Source organism: Mus caroli, chromosome 5 (genome assembly GCF_900094665.2).
Source record: "Mus caroli chromosome 5, CAROLI_EIJ_v1.1, whole genome shotgun sequence".
In the NCBI taxonomy this organism is placed as follows: domain Eukaryota; kingdom Metazoa; phylum Chordata; class Mammalia; order Rodentia; family Muridae; genus Mus; species Mus caroli.
In genome coordinates, this window is record NC_034574.1 from 100,605,955 (window position 1) to 100,624,075 (window position 18,121).

At 48.6% G+C, this 18,121-nt stretch overlaps 2 protein-coding genes across 5 annotated transcripts; one reads left to right on the forward strand and one right to left on the reverse strand.

The window, feature by feature from the left end:
• Positions 1–7,387: 7,387 nt before the first annotated feature.
• On the reverse strand, positions 7,388–16,984 carry Gfi1 (growth factor independent 1 transcriptional repressor). Of its 4 annotated transcripts, none has more exons than XM_021163213.2 (7): positions 16,698–16,984; positions 14,451–14,613; positions 13,955–14,140; positions 12,159–12,646; positions 11,903–12,040; positions 10,919–11,084; positions 7,388–8,669 (listed from the first exon to the last, which is right to left on the reverse strand). In XM_021163213.2, exons 2-7 carry the CDS (start codon positions 14,563–14,565, stop codon positions 8,491–8,493), a joined length of 1,272 nt encoding a protein of 423 aa, XP_021018872.1. In that variant the 5' UTR covers positions 14,566–14,613; positions 16,698–16,984; the 3' UTR covers positions 7,388–8,490. The 4 variants fall into 4 exon arrangements, with proteins under 4 accessions (XP_021018872.1, XP_021018870.1, XP_021018869.1 ...); XM_021163211.2 differs by lacking the exon at positions 16,698–16,984 and adding an exon at positions 15,874–16,675; XM_021163210.2 differs by lacking the exon at positions 16,698–16,984 and adding an exon at positions 16,304–16,548.
• On the forward strand, positions 15,895–17,843 carry LOC110294761. The gene is made up of 2 exons (XM_021163214.1): positions 15,895–16,091; positions 16,530–17,843. Exons 1-2 carry the CDS (start codon positions 16,045–16,047, stop codon positions 16,846–16,848), a joined length of 366 nt encoding a protein of 121 aa, XP_021018873.1. The 5' UTR covers positions 15,895–16,044; the 3' UTR covers positions 16,849–17,843.
• Positions 17,844–18,121: the final 278 nt, after the last annotated feature.

The window sequence follows — 18,121 nt, forward strand, 5'->3', positions numbered from 1 at the left end:
AAAAAAAAAAAAGAAAAAAGAAAAAACAGAATTGAAACTGAGCTTCTTAATTTAAAAAATAAGAAATTTCTCAATGAAGTGTGTAAAGCTTTAAGAAGTAAATCTGGCTTCCTGATTTCACTTCTTCCCCACAGTTACAAATCAGGCTTTAAAGAGCCTTGCAAGTTAGGATCCTCCCCAAAACACCAGAAAATGGATGGACATACTAACACAGTATGTCAATGTTTGGAATCTGACAGAATAATTCAGTCTCTATCTTTCTCCTTCTCATCCCATGATGAGATGTCTTTCATACACATGTAAATTTTATTGACAAATGCTTATTAGAAATCAGAGAACAGCAAATATATAGGCAATCTAACAAAGTAAAAAACTAACACTTAGTGGGCCATAGTAGCCCACCCCTAAGTCCCAGCATTTGAGTGGTCATAATGAAGTAGGGATAATTTAACACATCTTTTAAATGTAAATATTTGTCAAATAAACAAATTAAAGAAAAGAGCTGGAAAACTTTCCAAGAAATTTGAAAAGCATACAATAAGATTAAATACTTAATAACTATTAGAAAAACTCATGTATCTGGGTAATTGTACACCTGAACTCTCAGCACTTGAGAGACAAAGGCAGATGGGCTACACAGTAAGATCTTAGCTGCAAAAATATAACCAGAGGAGGAAAGCATTCACTCCAGGGCCCAGGTGTGGCTCAGCAGTGGGTGATGCAGATCAAGGGCCCCAGGTTCTAGTCCCATCACTAACAAAGAAGGGAGGGAAATAGAAATCTTACCCTAATACAAGTAGAAGAATTTTTTTTCGAAGCAGGCTTTCACCAGCTCACTCTGGCTAGACTAGAACTGGCAGAGATCCACCAGCTTTTCCCATGGTTTTTTGGGGATCCAAATTCAAATCCTTATGCTTACAAAGCAAGCACTTTCCCAACTGAGCCATCTCTCCATCCCTTAGCTTGATTCCTTAAAAGCTAGCTACCAGCACCCTACCAAAACCATCACACTAAATTTAAAAAATTACAAGCATTCACTACTCCCATTCAACACAGTATTGGCCATTGCTACCACAAAGACAGGAAGAATAACTTAAAAGGAGGGGGATAAAAAGCTATAATCATTTTCCTATCTTAGTATTATTATCTTATACAGGCTATTTAAAATTATATATAGCAAATGTAAAGGTTTAACAGAGTTTTAAGATCAGCATACCTACAAACATGTTTATAAATAAATATATAGAGGTATATATTTATGTAGGGAGAATATGACAAAGAAACTTTAAAGACTTTTTTAAAACCAAATAAATAATTGCTATGTTATATTTAGTATCAAAATAATTCCTACTCTCCTCAAAGTAAACAATGTCTCTGTTAATAAATTCTTTCCCGGGTAGCCATAAGCAACATTTACTCTTCTCCCTAAAGTCCCAACAACAAACTAACTTAACTGAGGCCAGATTCTACCACAGGTCACTTTGGGAAATCAACAAGTAGAGTGAATTTACAGAGCACAGTAAGAGGGGTTACCTAGAGGATGCTCCTCCGCAATCCTCCACACTGGGAAGTCTTCCCCCAGCACGGTTGATGCTTTTCCCTAGCTGAACTCATTTCCCCTCGTCTTTGGAACCCATATACTCTAGCTCCTCCTATATTCCCAGGGCCCAGGAGCAATTAAGACAGAATCGCAAACCACAGATAACAGGATACTCAGTTATGACCCTTCCCACAGTTCCATGCGGGGGAGGGGGGTCAACAAGCTCAGGTGGGATAAACCTTTGCCAAGGGATATAACTGAACCCCCAAAGATGGAAGTTTCTAGGCTCAGAGTCATGACAGTAACACACGCCAAAATCATGTGCAAGAATAAAGGCCACGAGTAGATATTCTGAAGAGAATGAAGCAGGTCAGAGGGAAGCCTCCTTTATTAGTCATTAGAAACTAACTTTTATTCTAATTATTTATGGAACTGTGGCTTAAAGAGAAGTAGACAGTAGGACCAGTGGCAGACCCATAGAGAGAACCATGTAGAACAGAAACTTGGGCTGGGCAGGTAGATAAATGTGATCCTGGAAGTACAAAAGAAAAGGTGAAAAACAAGGAAGGAAGGAAATAGGAGCTACCACAATCAGAAGGGAAGGGAAAGGAACTCCAGGTCCCCTGCAAGAGAAGCAAGTACTCAAGCACTGAGCCATCTCTCCAGCCCCAGGGATTCTTAAGTTAAGAAAAGCAACCACGGCCAGGTGGTGTGTCCCACACCTTTAATCCCAGCACTCGGGAGGCAGAGCCAGGCAGATTTCTGAGTTTCGAGGCCAGCCTGGTCTACAGAGTGAGTTCCAGGATAAAAACAAAAAAGACAAAACAAAACAAAACAAAACAAAACAAAAAACATCTGGACCAAAAGCAGCTTGGGAAGGACAGGGTTGATTTGGCTTACAAGTCAGGATCAGAGCACATCCTTAAGGGAAGCCAAGGCTTCCCTCAAGCAAATCAGGAACTCAAGGCAAAGACCAGGAAGAAAATCTGCTTCCCTGATTTCTACCCATGATTTGTGCAGCCTGAGTTCCTACAATCCAGAACCACCTGCCCAGGTGGCACCACCCACATTCATCCACCAGTCAAGAAAATGCCCCCACAGACTTGCCTACAGGCCAATCTGGTACAGGCATATTCTCAATTGAGGTCTGCTCTTCCCAGATGACCCAAGCTTGTGTCAAGTCGACAAAATACTAACCAGCGCAGGAACACGCCAGTACATCTGACTACAATAACACAAAATCCCAAACCAAACTGACCTTCTCATCAAAGTGAAAAGGCAAAGGGCACCAGGTGGTGGCCCGCACCTTTAATCCCAGCACTCCGGAGGCAGAGACAGGCAGATCTCTGAAATTTAGGCCAGCCTGGTCTACAGATAGAGCTCCAGGCTGAGCAGGGCTACACAGAGAAGCTCTATCTTGAAAATATCAAAAACAAACAAAGGATAAAAAAGAGGAAGGACAGTGGGAGACGTGCGAGGCATGTTGGCTGACAGACTCCTTTCATCCTACAGCCTGTGTTCTAACAAGTGAGCGATTAGTACACACAGAAAGAACAAGCTGATAAAAAAGCTGGCAGCCCAGTTTAAATTAAAAAAAAAAAAAGTACGTGAGCAAACATTTCACAGAGAGGGAGACCCATCAAGCCCATAAACTTAGGAAGAGATAACCATGAAATACAAATTACAACAGCATTTACACCCAATTTCCAAACATTTTTAAGGCTTGGAAGATGTGGGGCAAGAATTCTCCCTTGCTGTCTTGGGGATAGAAACTTGTTCTATTTCAAAATAAAGTGAGTTACGGGGCTTGCCAACCAAGCCTGGTGTCCAGAATCTAAAGGGTTTAAGGACAAACTGAATGCACCAGTCATAACATGCCCCTCAGACGTAGAAATAAAGATATAACAAAAAATTTAAAATGAATAAAATACTCATGAAGTAAGTACAACAGAATGGTGGGTGTACCTGAAGTATTATTTCTTCTCTGTAACTTCCCGTGCGGTTTAAATGTTTTGCTTAGAGTGAAAAGGCACTGCAATACAAAAATTTTCATTTTTCCTAAGAAGTCTTCAAAAATGATAAAATTTTATAAATAAGTACTAAGACATCAAAAAAAAAAAAAGAAAAAAAGAAAAGAAAAACCTTAACCAAAAAAATTGTCCAAGCAAGGATTGCTAGAACTCACCTGTAAATCTAGCCCTCTGGAGGCAGAGACAATCTTCCTAACTCAGAGCCTAACCTGTCTCAAAATAAAGAAAAAACAAGGTCCAAAATTCTCATTGTGAGACATATTTCAGTTTTAAGCATATGTCTATACTGTAAGTAAACGAATGAAGCACTTTGATATAAATTATAAGTACTCTGAGCACAAAATTTAAAAAAATGTAGAAGTATATAAACCTGTGGATAAAGGATTGACAAACAAATTAAAAATTAACCCACGGACTTTAAAGTTAGAAAGGCGCTGGGTGAAATGTCTCTGAAGTTTTTATGTTTTAATCTGACTTAATGATAAATAATGTTTAAATAAATATATAATGAACTCCATAGAAAGTTTTGACTTTGGCAATAACTCAAAAGTGCAGATTGAACCAAACAGAACTCTTGACATGCAAAGGCAGTGCATGAAGACCTTTTGGCTTCCTTGCTCTTAGCTTACTTCTTTCTGTTAGATGACCAGGTTAAACAAAAAGGCTCCCAGCAGAATGACATGGGTCAAATCACTATGCATGTGCAGTTTCCAGGGGCAGTGGCAGGCACAGGGGTGATGCTCTGCTGCCCCTTTAATGAAGGCGGTGCTTATGAGACCTCAGTTGTTCCACTTGTGTCTCAAATCAATCAGATGGAATTCACCTTTTACTGGGCTTGAATCCTGATAGCTCAGCACACTTGATAGGTAATCTAATCATGTCTGGTGTAGATGAACACAAACTCAAATTAGCTCCTGAAAGACTCAGCTAACAGGGTTAGCTGCGCTTTTCCACTTTTGTGCAAGAGCTGAGCTTCACCAACTGGCTAGCTGGAGGTGTTATTAAAAATTTAGTGGAAGAAACAAAGGTGCGCTGGGTGTCTCCCGTTACCCTTTCTACTGTTACTCCGGCAGACAAAAGGCATAGAGCCCACCTCGTGAATAATGCAACATGGAATATTCACAATCCATTTTTAATGGAGCCAAGTAATAACATTAAGAGAGATATTTTCAATCTTCAAATTTCACAGGGCAACTGGCACAGTAATTTGTTTTGATTCTAAACTGAGGGATACAGAGACAAATGTTTTTCACATTAAAAAAAAATGAACGCCAAAATTATAATTTCTAGATTTAACATAGTGGGACATACCTGTTATCCCAACTACCTGAGTAGCTAAAGCGTAGGAATTGTGAGTTCAAGCCCAGACTGACCTACATAGTAAGACCTTATCTCAAAGCAAACAAACAAAACAAACAGAAGAGAGAGGAAGAGAGAGGGAGGGGGAGAACAACTCCTAATAAGTTAATCAAAACCCATGAAAGTGGAGCAAATATTCCTATGTCATCAGGCAGGTAAGATGGGGAGAAGACAGAACCCACAGGTTTCAATCAGCTTGACTCCTCCTTCATTATAATTTTACTTTTCAATCAGGTTGGAACTAAGAGACCGGTGCACACACTGACTTGTGAGCGAGATGCCTTCTTGTCTTCATTCCATAGGGCTTTGCCTCCTAGGATTTTGTGAAGTGATTCCCCTAAGCTTGGGCTACTTTATCACCCACAGTTTCAGAGCTGCTACCTTCAAACCTCTACTGGAGTAAACTTTGAATGGGAATTAACTGACATGGAAAGACTTAGTCATGGAAAACCAACAAGAATGGCCAAGGACTTATATTTGAGAGGTTCAACCCCCCCAACCTACAATGAGAAAGCCTTGTGTGATTCCTGGCTGCAGCTGGCTGCGGCTGGCTGCGGAGGAAGCAGGTGGCTTCGTGTCACCTAATGCCTAATGCAGCTCCATGGGACTTGCCCTCACTTCTGTGTTCCCAAACACAGACTGGGTACTCAGTTGACATGTGAGAAATTGATCAGTAGAAATAGTGTTGTCTGGTCCCCTGGGCCACGTGAGCTGAAGCTCTGGCTAGAAGCCTTCAGAGCACAGGTAGTATAGAAGGCTAGGACTTTATCCTGGTTTCAGTCTTTTAAAGGACTGACTGATGGGACCAGAACAGAATAACCCTATGCTGGCTAGTTTTATGTCAACTTGACATAAGTTGTAGTTGTCTCAGAGGAGGGAACATCAGTTGAGAAAACATCTCCATAACATCAGGCTATGGGCAGGCCTGTGGTGCATTTTCTTAACTAGTGATTGACAGGGAGGGCCCAGCCCATTGTGGGTTGTGGTCCTGGGTGCTATAAGAAAGCAGGTTGAGCAAGCCATGGAGAGCAAGTCTGTAGGCAGTGTTCTCCGTGGCCTCTGCATCAGTTCCTACCTTGGGGCTGAGTTCCTGCCCTGGAATATGGAACTTGGGGTATCCAAGTCATAGCAGAATGTGACATGTGCTAATCACAGGGTGACCGCAAGACAAGCTCCAAGCCCCATTTCACATTTTAGGATTGTAATTTCCCTTCCACACAGCAGCCAGCCAATCAATCTCTCTCTTCCCCTCCCCTCCCTTTTTCTCCCCTTCTCTCCAGTTCCCAAGGAATCCCAGTAGTCAGAATTAGGTTGGGGTGAAGGACCACAGCTATGCTTTATGGTTAAGGAAACTAGGAAGTGATAACATTTGCCAAGACACAGAACGCATCAGTGACAGAGCCTACACGGAGACTCAAATCTGGGCTGAAGAGGCAGCGCAGAAGCACCTGCTACTCACAGAGCTCATGAGTTGAGCTCAGCTCCTATGTCAGACAGCTCACATCTGCCTATAACTCCAGCTTCAAGGACTCCAACACCCTTTCCTGGCCACCTCAGGCATCTGCACACTTACATACATACATGTTTACACATACCACACACAAGTAAATACATACATAAATATTTTTAAAGCATTCCGATCTCTGAATTAAAGGTCTATGTTTTCATCTAGAAGTCTAGGTCCTGGTTTGGTTTGGTTTAGCTTTGGGTGGTTTTATTTGGTTTGGTTTGGTTTTTGTTTGTGTGTTTGTTTTTGTTAAGATGAAATTCTCAAAGGTAAGAATCGATATCCCTGTGGGTCCATCCAGAACTCTATAAGGCTATAGGAGTTGAGTCTGCCTCCTAAGTTTTCAAGTAAGACACATTGGCCAGGTATTAAAGGCATACACCTTTAATCCCAGCACTTAGGAGGTAGATAGATCTCTATGAGTTCACTATATAGATATAGTGAGACCCTGTTTTTAAAAGGAAAGGAAGAAAGATCATAGATAGATAGATAGATAGATAGATAGATAGATAGATAGATAGATAGATGATAGATAGATGATAGATAGATGGGGGGGCTGGAGAGCTAGCTCAGCAGCTTAGAGTTGCTTCCTGCTCTTTCAGAGGACCTGCGTTTGGTTATTAGCATTCATGTCTGGTAGCTTGTAACAGCCCAAAACTACTCCAGCCTTAGGATATCCAATGCCCTCGCTAGCCTCTCATGTGCACATATCCACACACAGAAATAGGGATACATGGACACATAATTAAAACTAACAAAAAATTAAATCTTTTAAAAAGTTCTCAGGAATAAGAGAAGGAGGAAAATAAGGAAACTGGAGAAACTGTGATTTACTCTGGTTTTCCTCTGCAGTTCCCCTGTCCTGGTGTATCCCACAGGAAAAGAAAAAATAAGCAAAAACACCAACAGCCTTCCCACGAAATTCCTGGCCTGATGAAAGACAAGCTGTAATAATCTTAATACTTTATTAAGTTAAAACAACATTCTAATAAATATGATTATGCTAATACATAATGCACTCAAGAAGATTTAGGAACATCTACAACCCTCACAGGAAAAATAAGTTGTTCCTAGATGATAAGGGGCAGGAGCTGAGGCCATAGCCTTCACCCCACATCTCCCAGCGCAGGCATCTCATAAAGTCCCACCTAACAATAAAAGCTGGATTTACTCATGAACTTTAGAAATAATCCTCCAGTTCCTATTAGTTTACACTTGAGAAACTCCGTAAGTGTCAAAAAGAAGTCCAAATGTTTGTGTGGCCTTCTTCAGAACTCCCCTTGGAGGCACAGAACACAGGCTCTAGATATGTTGAAGTCCAACTGATAGCTTTTGGGGGTTAGGGGCTATGACTTTAATCTCTGGCTCTCCCATACCTCGCACAGTTCCTTACTCTGATAACCCGCGGCCAATAATCACTTGCTGAGTAAGTAAAGACCCTGCCCCCACCCCCCCCCACCCCCTGAGCTGCTCCACAGTTTCACCTCCTCTGATGGCATCACAGGACCTCTTACTCCCTCTCATCACCAAGTCCACTTCTTCTCATGGCAGGCTTGATGGTGCATCTGATGATTTCAAAGGAACGAGGTTCCTTCCCTAAACCGGAGTCTGGTGGAGGACAAAGGAGTCAGCAGTCTCCCCAGAAGAGAAAATTAAAGTTCATTCGTTCTCAATAAAAGCACCAGTGGCGCCCAAAGCTTAAGCCTCCTCTTTTAGCAGCTGCCCAGGGTTCATTCTGGCCTGTGAGACAGCAAAAAAGGGAAGAACTGGGAGGCGCAAGATCTCATTTGATCCCCATCTTCAGCTGTAGGGAAGCCCAAAGCACAGACGACTGCTATGACTGCTGCTGCTGTTGCTGCTGCGGTTCCCACTCTGGGTTGACCTTAGAAACGGGAGTTCATCTCCTCAGGCAGCTCCGGGAAGGAAGGTGAAGGGGACTAACCATGATGAGCTTTGCACACTGGACTCGGGGCCTGAGAAAGGGCTGGAGGGAGGCAGGGAAGACATCCCTCACAGTAGTGTTACACAGCTGGTGTTGCAGGCTGCCAGGGTACTCATTTGAGTCCATGCTGAGTCTCTCGGTGCCTCCTGAGATCCACCTTCCTCTGGAAGCCCTTCCCACACAGGTCACAGCCAAAGGGCTTGAAGCCTGTGTGCTTTCTGCTATGAGTGATGAGGTTGGAGCTCTGACTGAAGGCTTTGCCGCACACCTGGCATTTGTGGGGCTTCTCACCTGCAAGGATGGAAGACCAAGGGCAGGAAGTATGAGCCTATGATAAAGCTGGGAGGGACCCGTTGCGACCCACATGCTCTTGCTAACAGCTGGCTAAGACTTTCACGTTGGGGAGTGATAGGTTGCAACACGAACGAACTCCTGGCCTGCATCTTGGTACCAGTAAGCCACGGGTGTACCAGGTGGAAGGGAGACTTTTTGAGTGGAGGCTCCCAGCCAAAGGTCTCAAACGGTTTCCTGCTAAACGGAAACTGAGCAAAGGCCACGTGCCCTCCCCAGCTGAATTCACCACCCCCCAGGACTAGCCTGCTGACTTTTAGAAGCACAGGGCCCCCAGAGCAGATGTTCAGCAGGAGGTGGGAGGGGCTGTCCTACAGACCCTATGACTGCTTTCGTCAGAGGAAGTTTTCAAATCTGAGTTTCCAAGTGGGTGTTGTTTTGTGTGGCCACTGAAGCTGTCTTCCTTCTTGCTTTTGAAGAACACAGGTTTGTCCAATGTCTATTTTTTAAAAATCCACATTCGAGCCACAAATAATTTGTTAAGGTTGTCTATTCTAACTTTTACTTCTTTCTTTCTTCCTTTGAGGTTTTAAACTACAGGATTCTTAATATGCCAACACTTCACAACAGAACAATAAAAAATAATTTTTTTAAAAGCAGGTAACAGGAAGAAAACCAACAGGTTTTGTCTTTCCTGGTCTTGTGCTCTGGTTAAAATGTGAGTAAATGGCACACATTCCCAAATAATCCCCTCATGGCTCTCCGGTTGGTACTTGGCCTTATGGGATCAAACAAATAAACAACAACAACCAAGTATCTGTTTGCTTGTTTCTAAGGAACTTCCATCTCTCCTTGTGCTTAAGATTTCTTGATAAAGACTCACTTCACAAGAATTACCCTGTCCCTCTAGAGTCAAATATGTCTGTGAAATGAATTCTAGCCAAGGTTTAATAAAATGCTTTAATAATTGGTTAATTAAATACATGTTTAGTAAAGACTTAAATATATCATTCAGTCAAGATTCTATTTGCATTTTGATAAGTGTCTCAAACAACTTATAAAGAGTGAATTACATGGAAATTTCAGACAGGGGACATGATTAAAGTGAGGCTTTTTTTTCCTGAGTTTTCTGATACAAATGTCTACACTGCTCACAAATATTTACAAACATTAATTGTGGGATCCTGGAAGGCACTGTTTTTTGTTTGTTTGTTTGTTTTGTTTTGTTTTTTTAATACAGGATCTTGCTGTATTGTCCTAGCTGGCCTAGGACTCACTATGTAGCCGAGGCTAGCCTCCATCTCACCTGTCTCTGCCTCCTATGTGCCACTGTATCCAGCTGTGATTTGACTTAAAGAAATGTTCCTAAAGTCAGAAGTTGTGGTCTCATATAACTGTCATGTTGACGGTTACAGGAAATGCTCTTGGGGCAAGGGAATCACTTTAGTTGACAAGCTCCTGACAGTAAGCCTGCACATTTGCCCCTGAAGTGTTAAGGAAGGCAGGCATCCCAGGATGGAAGCTAGAGAATTGAAATTTACTGAAACTGACTCGCTGTCTGAGTAAGAGGATCCCAATTGACTGTGTGGAGCAGGAGGAAAAGACCAAGGGAAATGAGCAATCTGAAACACTTGGGTGTTCTTAAAGCATTGTATAGTTAAGGAATTGTCACTGTTAGGGAACAAAATTGTTGGTGTTTGTTAGGGAACAAAATTGTTGGAACAACAAATGAATAGGAGTTTCCTCATTAACCACCTCCCTCAGCCGTAAACCGCCGTAAACCGCTACTACACAAGGAACAAGTCAAGACTATATGAATTTGGGAGCTCAGACCAACAAACCTGAACTTGAGCCCTGTAATCCTGGATAAGTTCTGAGCCTTGATTTCCTCATCTCATTTTTTAAAATGGGGCTAAAGAAACAGTTACTGTCCCTGGAGTTGTCAACACAGACTCAGCAGGAAACTTGGTAACATTTGCCTTTCTTTTCCTGCTCAAAGGAAGCTCTTATAAAAATGAAGTTTAGTTGACATATATGAATACCCATATCTCTAGTAAATATTTACATTGCCCCTCTGAGAGGCCTTGATGCAGCACAGCTGTTGACATAGAAGGAGATACATACTCCTTCATTCTCAAGGACAAACCAGATTCACTCTGGGGGAGAACTCATCTACCACTCACTGGAGTTAGCATATCAGAGGGAAGTGATGTCCTTCAAGCATCTCCTACAAGCCCAGGCTTAGTCACCTGTGTGGATGAAGGTGTGTTTCTTCATATCTGACTTCTGGTGGAACCTTTTGCCACAGTACTGACAGGGATAGGGCCGGGTGTCCGAGTGAATGAGCAGATGTGTGGACAGCGTGGATGACCTCTTGAAGCTCTTGCCACAGATCTTACAGTCAAAGCTGCGTTCCTGCAGAGCAGAGAGGAAGAGAGGAGGAAGAAATATGCGGCTCCTTCAGCAGCCTCTTTGGCTCTCTCTCTCTCTCTCTCTCTCTCTCTCTCTCTCTCTCCAACATCTACTGATCTCCCAGAGCCAGAAACCCTCTCCTCTCTCCCTCCACCCCATCATTCAACACCTACTGATTAACACATCTTCTACTAAAACACTTTACAGCCACACCCTCCACACCCCAGGACAAAAGCGGAGCTCCGCCCTGCATTTTTGACACCCATTGACATCCTCCTCAGTAGGACCTCAGCCACTTAGATTGCCCCTCCTCCCCAGCCACTGTGGGGTTTGGACCAGATGGGCTGTTGTCACAGACACTTGTGTAGTATTTTGCTTATCTCCCTCTTTTTAATCCACCATACAGGACCTGATGTGCTACAGGATTCTCAGGTGCCTAAAGCCTTAGATTTAGGCAAGTTATAAAGCGATGAATGAATGAATGACCAGCATTCGCTACTGGACGCTGCAGTAGCGAACTGAGACCCTCCCTTGCCAGTCAGGAAGGATGAAGGGAACATAAACAGTAAAGTCAGTGCATTAGCAGCAAATGCCAACAAATCTCCAACAGAATTCCACTGCTGGAGACTCATAGCGGTGCGACACTGCAATCTAAGATTGCAGTACACTCCAGGACTTCTGTCACCCAGGTTTCTCTGCACCCCCCAAATAGGAGCAAGCAGAGGGAACACCGGGAGGCAGTGGGAAAGTGGCTGGTGCCGATTCGGAGGACAAGATGAAAGGTCCCCAGTGCAGCATCAGGCCGCCAGCGCCGATCTTACCTGCGAGTGCACTGCCTTGTGTTGCTCCAGGCTCACCGCGTGCCCGAAGGTCTTGCCGCACATCTCGCACGCAAAGGGTCTCGTGCCGCTGTGGGACCGGCGCACGTGCACCTCCAGCCCGTGCGGTGTGGAGAACACCTGAGGGCGAGTGGGGGGCCAGGGAGAAGGCCGCTGAGGGGGGTCGCGGGGTGCGCACGCTGGAGGGTCACGGGCTGGGGACACAGGGCTGATGAGGCCAGGCGCGCGCGAGCCTCACCTTGCTGCATTTGATGCATTTGTAGGAGCCGCCGCCCAGCAGCAGACGGGTGCAAAGCAGCTCCGACTCCACCTTGACGCCCACGCTCTTGTCCGCGTGCAGCTCGTGGCCACGATCTTGGTACAGCCGGCCTGCTGCTGTGCTCGGCCTTTCGTACAGCCCGGCCGCCGCAGGCGCGAAGTCACCGTAGAGCCCCAGCCCCGCAGCGCTGGTGGCGCCCCCGGCAGCTCCGCAGCTCCCTGGCTGTCCCGCACCGGCTCCGCCCGCAGCCTGCTCGGGGCCGTAGCGCGGGGCCGGGCGGCCCGGCTCCGCGCCGCGCTCGCAGAAGAGGCTCAGGCCCGCGCTGCGCTCCAGCGCGCTGCACTGCCGATAGCTCTGCACCAGGTGCCGCAGGTCAGACCCGGCAAGGCCGCTCCACGCATAGGGCTTGAAAGGCAGCGTGTAGGGCTGGGCTTCGTCCAGAGAGCGGCACAGAGACTTCTCCGACGCTGTGAAGGCACAGGAGGCCGTTGAGTCAAGTTCGAGGCTGCTGGGCGGAGCCCGCAGTTCACCATCACTATTGTCAGGCGCCCTAGCTGGTTAGAAAGCCAAGTACCCCCGACACCCGGGGGGTGAAACTCAGGTAGGCCCGCGGGGCTTCCCTGACCAGTGACAGAGCAGTAAAGTGATACTTAAAATGATACAGGTTGAAGAGGTGGGTAAATTCGTTTTGGTGGTTCTCTGGCTGGACCCCACCCACCCCCCAGTCCCCAGCACCTGCTAGAAAGATTGAGACAGACAGGAGAACTTAGGTCTAGGGTCCTGACTCCTTTCAAGTACTCCTCTACTCAATTACTTTCTCTTTGCAATAGATTATGAAGAACGGAGAAGGCCAATCCACGTTGAGCCCAGGTTATCTAGGAGTATCAGACTAAACAAACTGGAATGTCCCCAAGATTTCTCAAAGCTATGACGCAAGGAGCAGCAGACAAGGGCGCGAAGTATGCCCATCCCTGATAAATTTCTGATGAAAAATTACAGTTAAAAATTACACCACCTTCAGAAGAACTCCTCTCCCTTCACACACGTGAATTTTGCTAAAAGTGGATATTGAATGAATGCAAGTAAATGCACACTCCATTCTGGGCGGACCTGTCCCATGGCAGCTTGGTCACACACAGCCAGGAAGAACCAACCCTCTGCTTGTGGGGGTGAATGAGCTAGTAGTGTGACAGGGAAATAGCCTGCTCTTGGCAGAATTTGGATTGATCTCCTTTCTACTTCTGCTGTGACCCGAGATATCCCACCCCCACCCCACCCCCATCAACCCTAGTGCCCCTGCCTGGGCCCTCTTAGCAGAAGGGGAGAAAATGAAACTTTTGAAGACAGAGCCAGCGAGCTGAGATTTTCAGCAGCAACCTTGCACTCCAGTGTGGCGCCCAGCTCTGTCCCGCTCAGACTGCCCAGGTCTCTTGTTTGAAGTATTCAGGTCTGGGTCCTGGATTCTGGGATCTGACAATTTCTAAACAATGAATTCTGGGCATAAAAGAAATGCCAGCCAGAGAAGGACCAGTTCATTTGACCTCGCCTGTCAGTTCCAGGCAAACGAATTAAGGGCCAGCCTGGAGCTAAGGGACTTAGAAGGAGGCAGAGGACACTTTGGGCAAGGTGTCCAGCACAAAGGCTGGATGCCTCCCTTGAACCCTGTTCCCTTGGGAGCCAGATCTCTAGACCGACCCTCGGCATCCCTTGTGCGGGCTTCCTTCCGTGCTGCGACTCCAGAACTCTACCACAAGACCTCGAATCAAGGCCCTTACCTGGAGACACGGAGGGAGAAGGGGGCCTCCAAAAGTCCTCGAACTCGGAGCAGGGGTCACAAACGCTGCCTTCGCAGCTGTTGGGGGACGCGGAGGCCCTGTCGGGAGCCTCGGTAAGCTGAGAGTCGGGGGACAAACGCTCTCGGGGCTCCATTTTCGACTCGCCTGCACTCACAGCGCCGCCGTCTGCGGAAAAGATTCAGGAGAGAAATAAACCTAAACCTGGCCGAACTGAAGTGGTTCCACCGTGGCGCCCGCGTCCTCCTCTGTCCACTCTGACCCAATCGGGAGCCCTCCCTCCCGGATTCAAGAGCCGACTGCGAGCGCCAGGGGCATCTCTGGCAAGCTCAGCAAATCTGAGCACCGGGAAACAAAAACAAAAAAAGCACCCGAGGGGCGTTAGGATAGCCTCCCTTGATTCCTAGGAAATGAGGTGGCTTGGAGCAGAGTCGGCGTCCTCGGCAGCTGCCCTGCCGGGCCTCTGCGCGCTTCGCACCTGCTCTGCCCGGCGCAGGCACGGTCTCCAGGCGCAGGGAGTAGTCCGGCCCCGGAGAACGCGGCTGGTGGTAGCTGTGCGCCTTCTTGCTCTTGACCAGGAATGAGCGCGGCATGGTGGCCAGCCGCTGGACGAATGTTTGGACCCTCGGATACTCTGAGTTCTGAGAGAAGGGGGAAAATTGGGTGGAAATGAGGGTCAGCACCGATGGCGGTTGTGGTAGGTTCCCAGGCCAAGGAAGAGTGTGGGCCGGGGAGGAGAGAGGGAAGCCGCGGGAGGAGGGGCCTGGACCCAGGCGCCACGCTCACCAGGTGGCACTCGGACAGGTGGCGCGAATCCCGGCCTCCGCCGCCACAGCTACAGCTCAGTGGTAAAACCTGTCCCCGGGCTCTGGCTCGGGTCCCTTTGCTCTGCCCTGCCCACGCCTCAGCCCCTCCCCTTCCCTACCAAAGCTAGATCATCACTCTCCTGAGAGCAGTGGTCCACAACTGGTCCGTTATCCCAAGTCAACCCTGCAAGCCCACCTGCTCCCTTCTGGGTTGTGGCGCACGCCCGGGATGTGTGGATTAGTTTAGCCAGTCAGGGGGCATCAGTGTTTGGGACCCGGAAGGGGCTTGGAGCCAAAACCTCCAGGAGCCCCGCGACAAACAGAAGCGAAAGAGGGGCGTACTAGGGACTGGGTTTGCCTAGGGACTGTGTGCTGCAGTGGCTGGAGCAGAAGTCAGGAAGCCAGAGGCACAGGAAAGTGAGGTGGGAGTGGTAAAGGACCAACACTTGTCCCAGGAGAAACGCCCACTGGAATAGTGGTGTGGCACTGGCCAGGACGGCGACCACTGTAAAACATTCCAGATCCGTAGGCCTTGCTTCAGAAACTAAGTTCCGGAAAGAATTATTTTCTGATCTGCTCACCAAAAATCTTGTCCTAGGGAAGTTGAGTCTGAACTGCGAGCTTACTGGCAAACACGCGGTGCCCAAATTTAAGGAGTGTCAACGATTTCGCGGGCCAGCAAGATGAAACCGGAGCGCGCACGAGTGAGCAGTGTCCAGGAGGCCTGGCCAGGAGGCCGGGGTCCCTGAGCGTGACCGAGAGCTGGCGTCGCTCTCTTTAACCCCCAATCAGTTCACCTAATCTCGGGTCGAAACCTGAGCCCTGCGGGAGGCGGGGCTGTGACTGCGTCCCAGCTCCTGGCCCGCTCCGGGGGCGACACTAGGGAGGCCTTGGGTGAAACGAATCCGCCTGCCTCCACGGTCCAAGGCAATAGAGGCTGAACGGCGGCGGCAGGCTCAAAGACTGGGGCACAGGCCGGCGCACGCCCCGGGTCTTTGGGCTTCGTGCAGTTCAGACGGAGGAACCTGAGCCTCTTCGCCACCGCCCCCCACGGGGGGGGGGAAGCGCGTTCAGAACACACCCTGTTGTACCCACTTAAAAGGAGCCCAAGGACTCCTACTTCAGATTCCCAGTCCTAATGTATAGCCACACGCCTAGGTCAGGTTTGGCTCCCAGAACCCAGGCTCCGGCGCTTTAATTTTCCCACACTCCCTCCCTGTCTGTACAGCCATACGCTTCAACCAGAGGACAATTCTTAAAGCAAGCATGAAGAGCAGGAAAACAGGGCCAAGAGTCCTGGAGGCCTCGATGAGGTTCGGTCCCGCGATAGCCAAGAACGAGACCCGTGGGAAGCAGGGCTGTCTGGTCCCACGCTGGGTCTGCGCGTCAGCACCACGCGGGACAGGGTAGACACAGAGGTGGCGTCCTCGCCCAGGCCACAAACCTACGCCTCGGAGGGCTTTGCTGGGTTCCGGGTGGGAGGGGTAAGGGGATGGCAAGGAGGCCCAGCGCGTGGGAAGGCAACCTCGTGCTGCAGCTGGCGTCCAGGGGGCGGGGCGGCACGCTCCTGGCACAGCGGCCCGCCAGGCTTCCCCTGGTCATCTGAGGCTGGAAATTGGGGAGCTGAAGGCAAGGCGCTCAGGAGGAGGCCTCCAGAGGCCCGCTGCCGCCACATGCCTACCAGATGTTTTCTTCCTGCGTGGATCCCACTCTGCTATCTAACCGCTAAACTATGTGCCCCTCTATTCCAGATCTTTCGCTCCACCGCTTGGGTGGCTTCAGAACCCAGCAGCCGAAGCTCTGCAGCAGGTGGGGACCCGCCTGCGCCCTCGGGACGTCCCCACAGTGTCAATGTACTCCTACCAGTCCTCGAGGCCACCCCCGCCTGAGCGGGAGGCACAGCAGTTCAGCAAACCTACCTGCGGGGTCAGGGCGCGGGCATCGAGCTCTGAGAGTGTGCAAACTGAATCTTGCTTTCGGGAGAGACTGATCTGTCTCTCTGACTTTTTTTTTTTAATCTCCTTCGGAGCTCAGCCCCCAAAACCACAAACTTCACTTCCTGAGCGTTAGAGGCGCTCACTAGCCTTCTCAGCCCCAGCCCCATCCCCCAGTGGGACAGCGGGCCACGAGCCTCCTTTGCGCAAGGGGTCAGGAGGTGACAGGAGGGGAGGGGTTATCCTTGCCAACTCCCTGGGCACCCCTGAGCAGCCCCCAATTTGTTTGTCTGTGGAATCGCGGGGCTATCTATAGAGTCCCCGGGATGTCTGAGAACTCAGCACTAGAAATGACTAGAAAGAAAATCGAAGTATTCTTGGCTCCTGGAGACTTCCGCAGCGAGAAGTCACAGATTCAGGACACAGATTGACAGGAGCTGCGGGCGCTGGTAGCAGGCAGCTCACATGGCTCCCGTGGGCACCCCAATCCTGTCGACTGTTTGGGCAGCATCGCTCCCCGATCGCAGCCGTGAATCACCGGGCCCCGGTGCCACCGGCCTGGAGTCCGGCCACTGGCCACCGCGTCCGCAGAAAGAAACCTGCGCCTCGGCCCCCGAAATAACTTGTTGTGGAAACACTTGAGGATAAATACGCCCAACGAAGCTGAAAATACCTTGACACCCAATCCCAGAGGTTTGCTCATTTCCCTTCGGATTTAGGTAACGGTTAAATTTGGAAGAGGTGGGCGAGCGTCGAGCCCGGCGAACAAGGGCCGGGCTGGTGGCGCGTCCCTCGGGCGCCGGCGGCATCGGTGGGCGCGTCCTCCCCACCCGGCCCCCACCTCGCGCTCGCTTCCGGTGGTCGGAGCTGGGAAATTAAAGGCGACTTCGGAGCTGCGGCTCAGCTGAGTCTTGCTTGGTCCAGGCTGGGGTGGGCTGGGAGGGGTGGCGCCTGGGGCCGCAGCAGGGTACGGGGCCATGTGGACTTTTGGCGTCATTGCAAAATGAAGGCTTCAGAATAATGCCCACCGTGGTCTTGCCCTCAATGGAGGCGTGGGATTAACACTATTGATGGCAGGGCGGGGAGAGGAGCTCAAACCTCACTCTTCTGCAAATAAAAAATCCAACCACTATTGTGCTGTGTAGTCATCTGTGGGTGTGCACCCTCTCCTCGCAGGGGTGAAGCCGTTGTCAGCACAGTGCTCTTCCAAATGAGTTGGGCTGGATTTTGAGCGTTATTTCGTGAACCAAAATTATGAAATGAGATCCTGGAGGACGGGTGAAGCCCTGCAGATTACAAAAACATACATGTTCAAGTGTATTGCCTTGTTGATTCTGAAGAAAGAACCCCCAGGATTTGCACTCTTTCGCCACGCACCTGACAATGAACTAGCCCTGCAACTATTATAT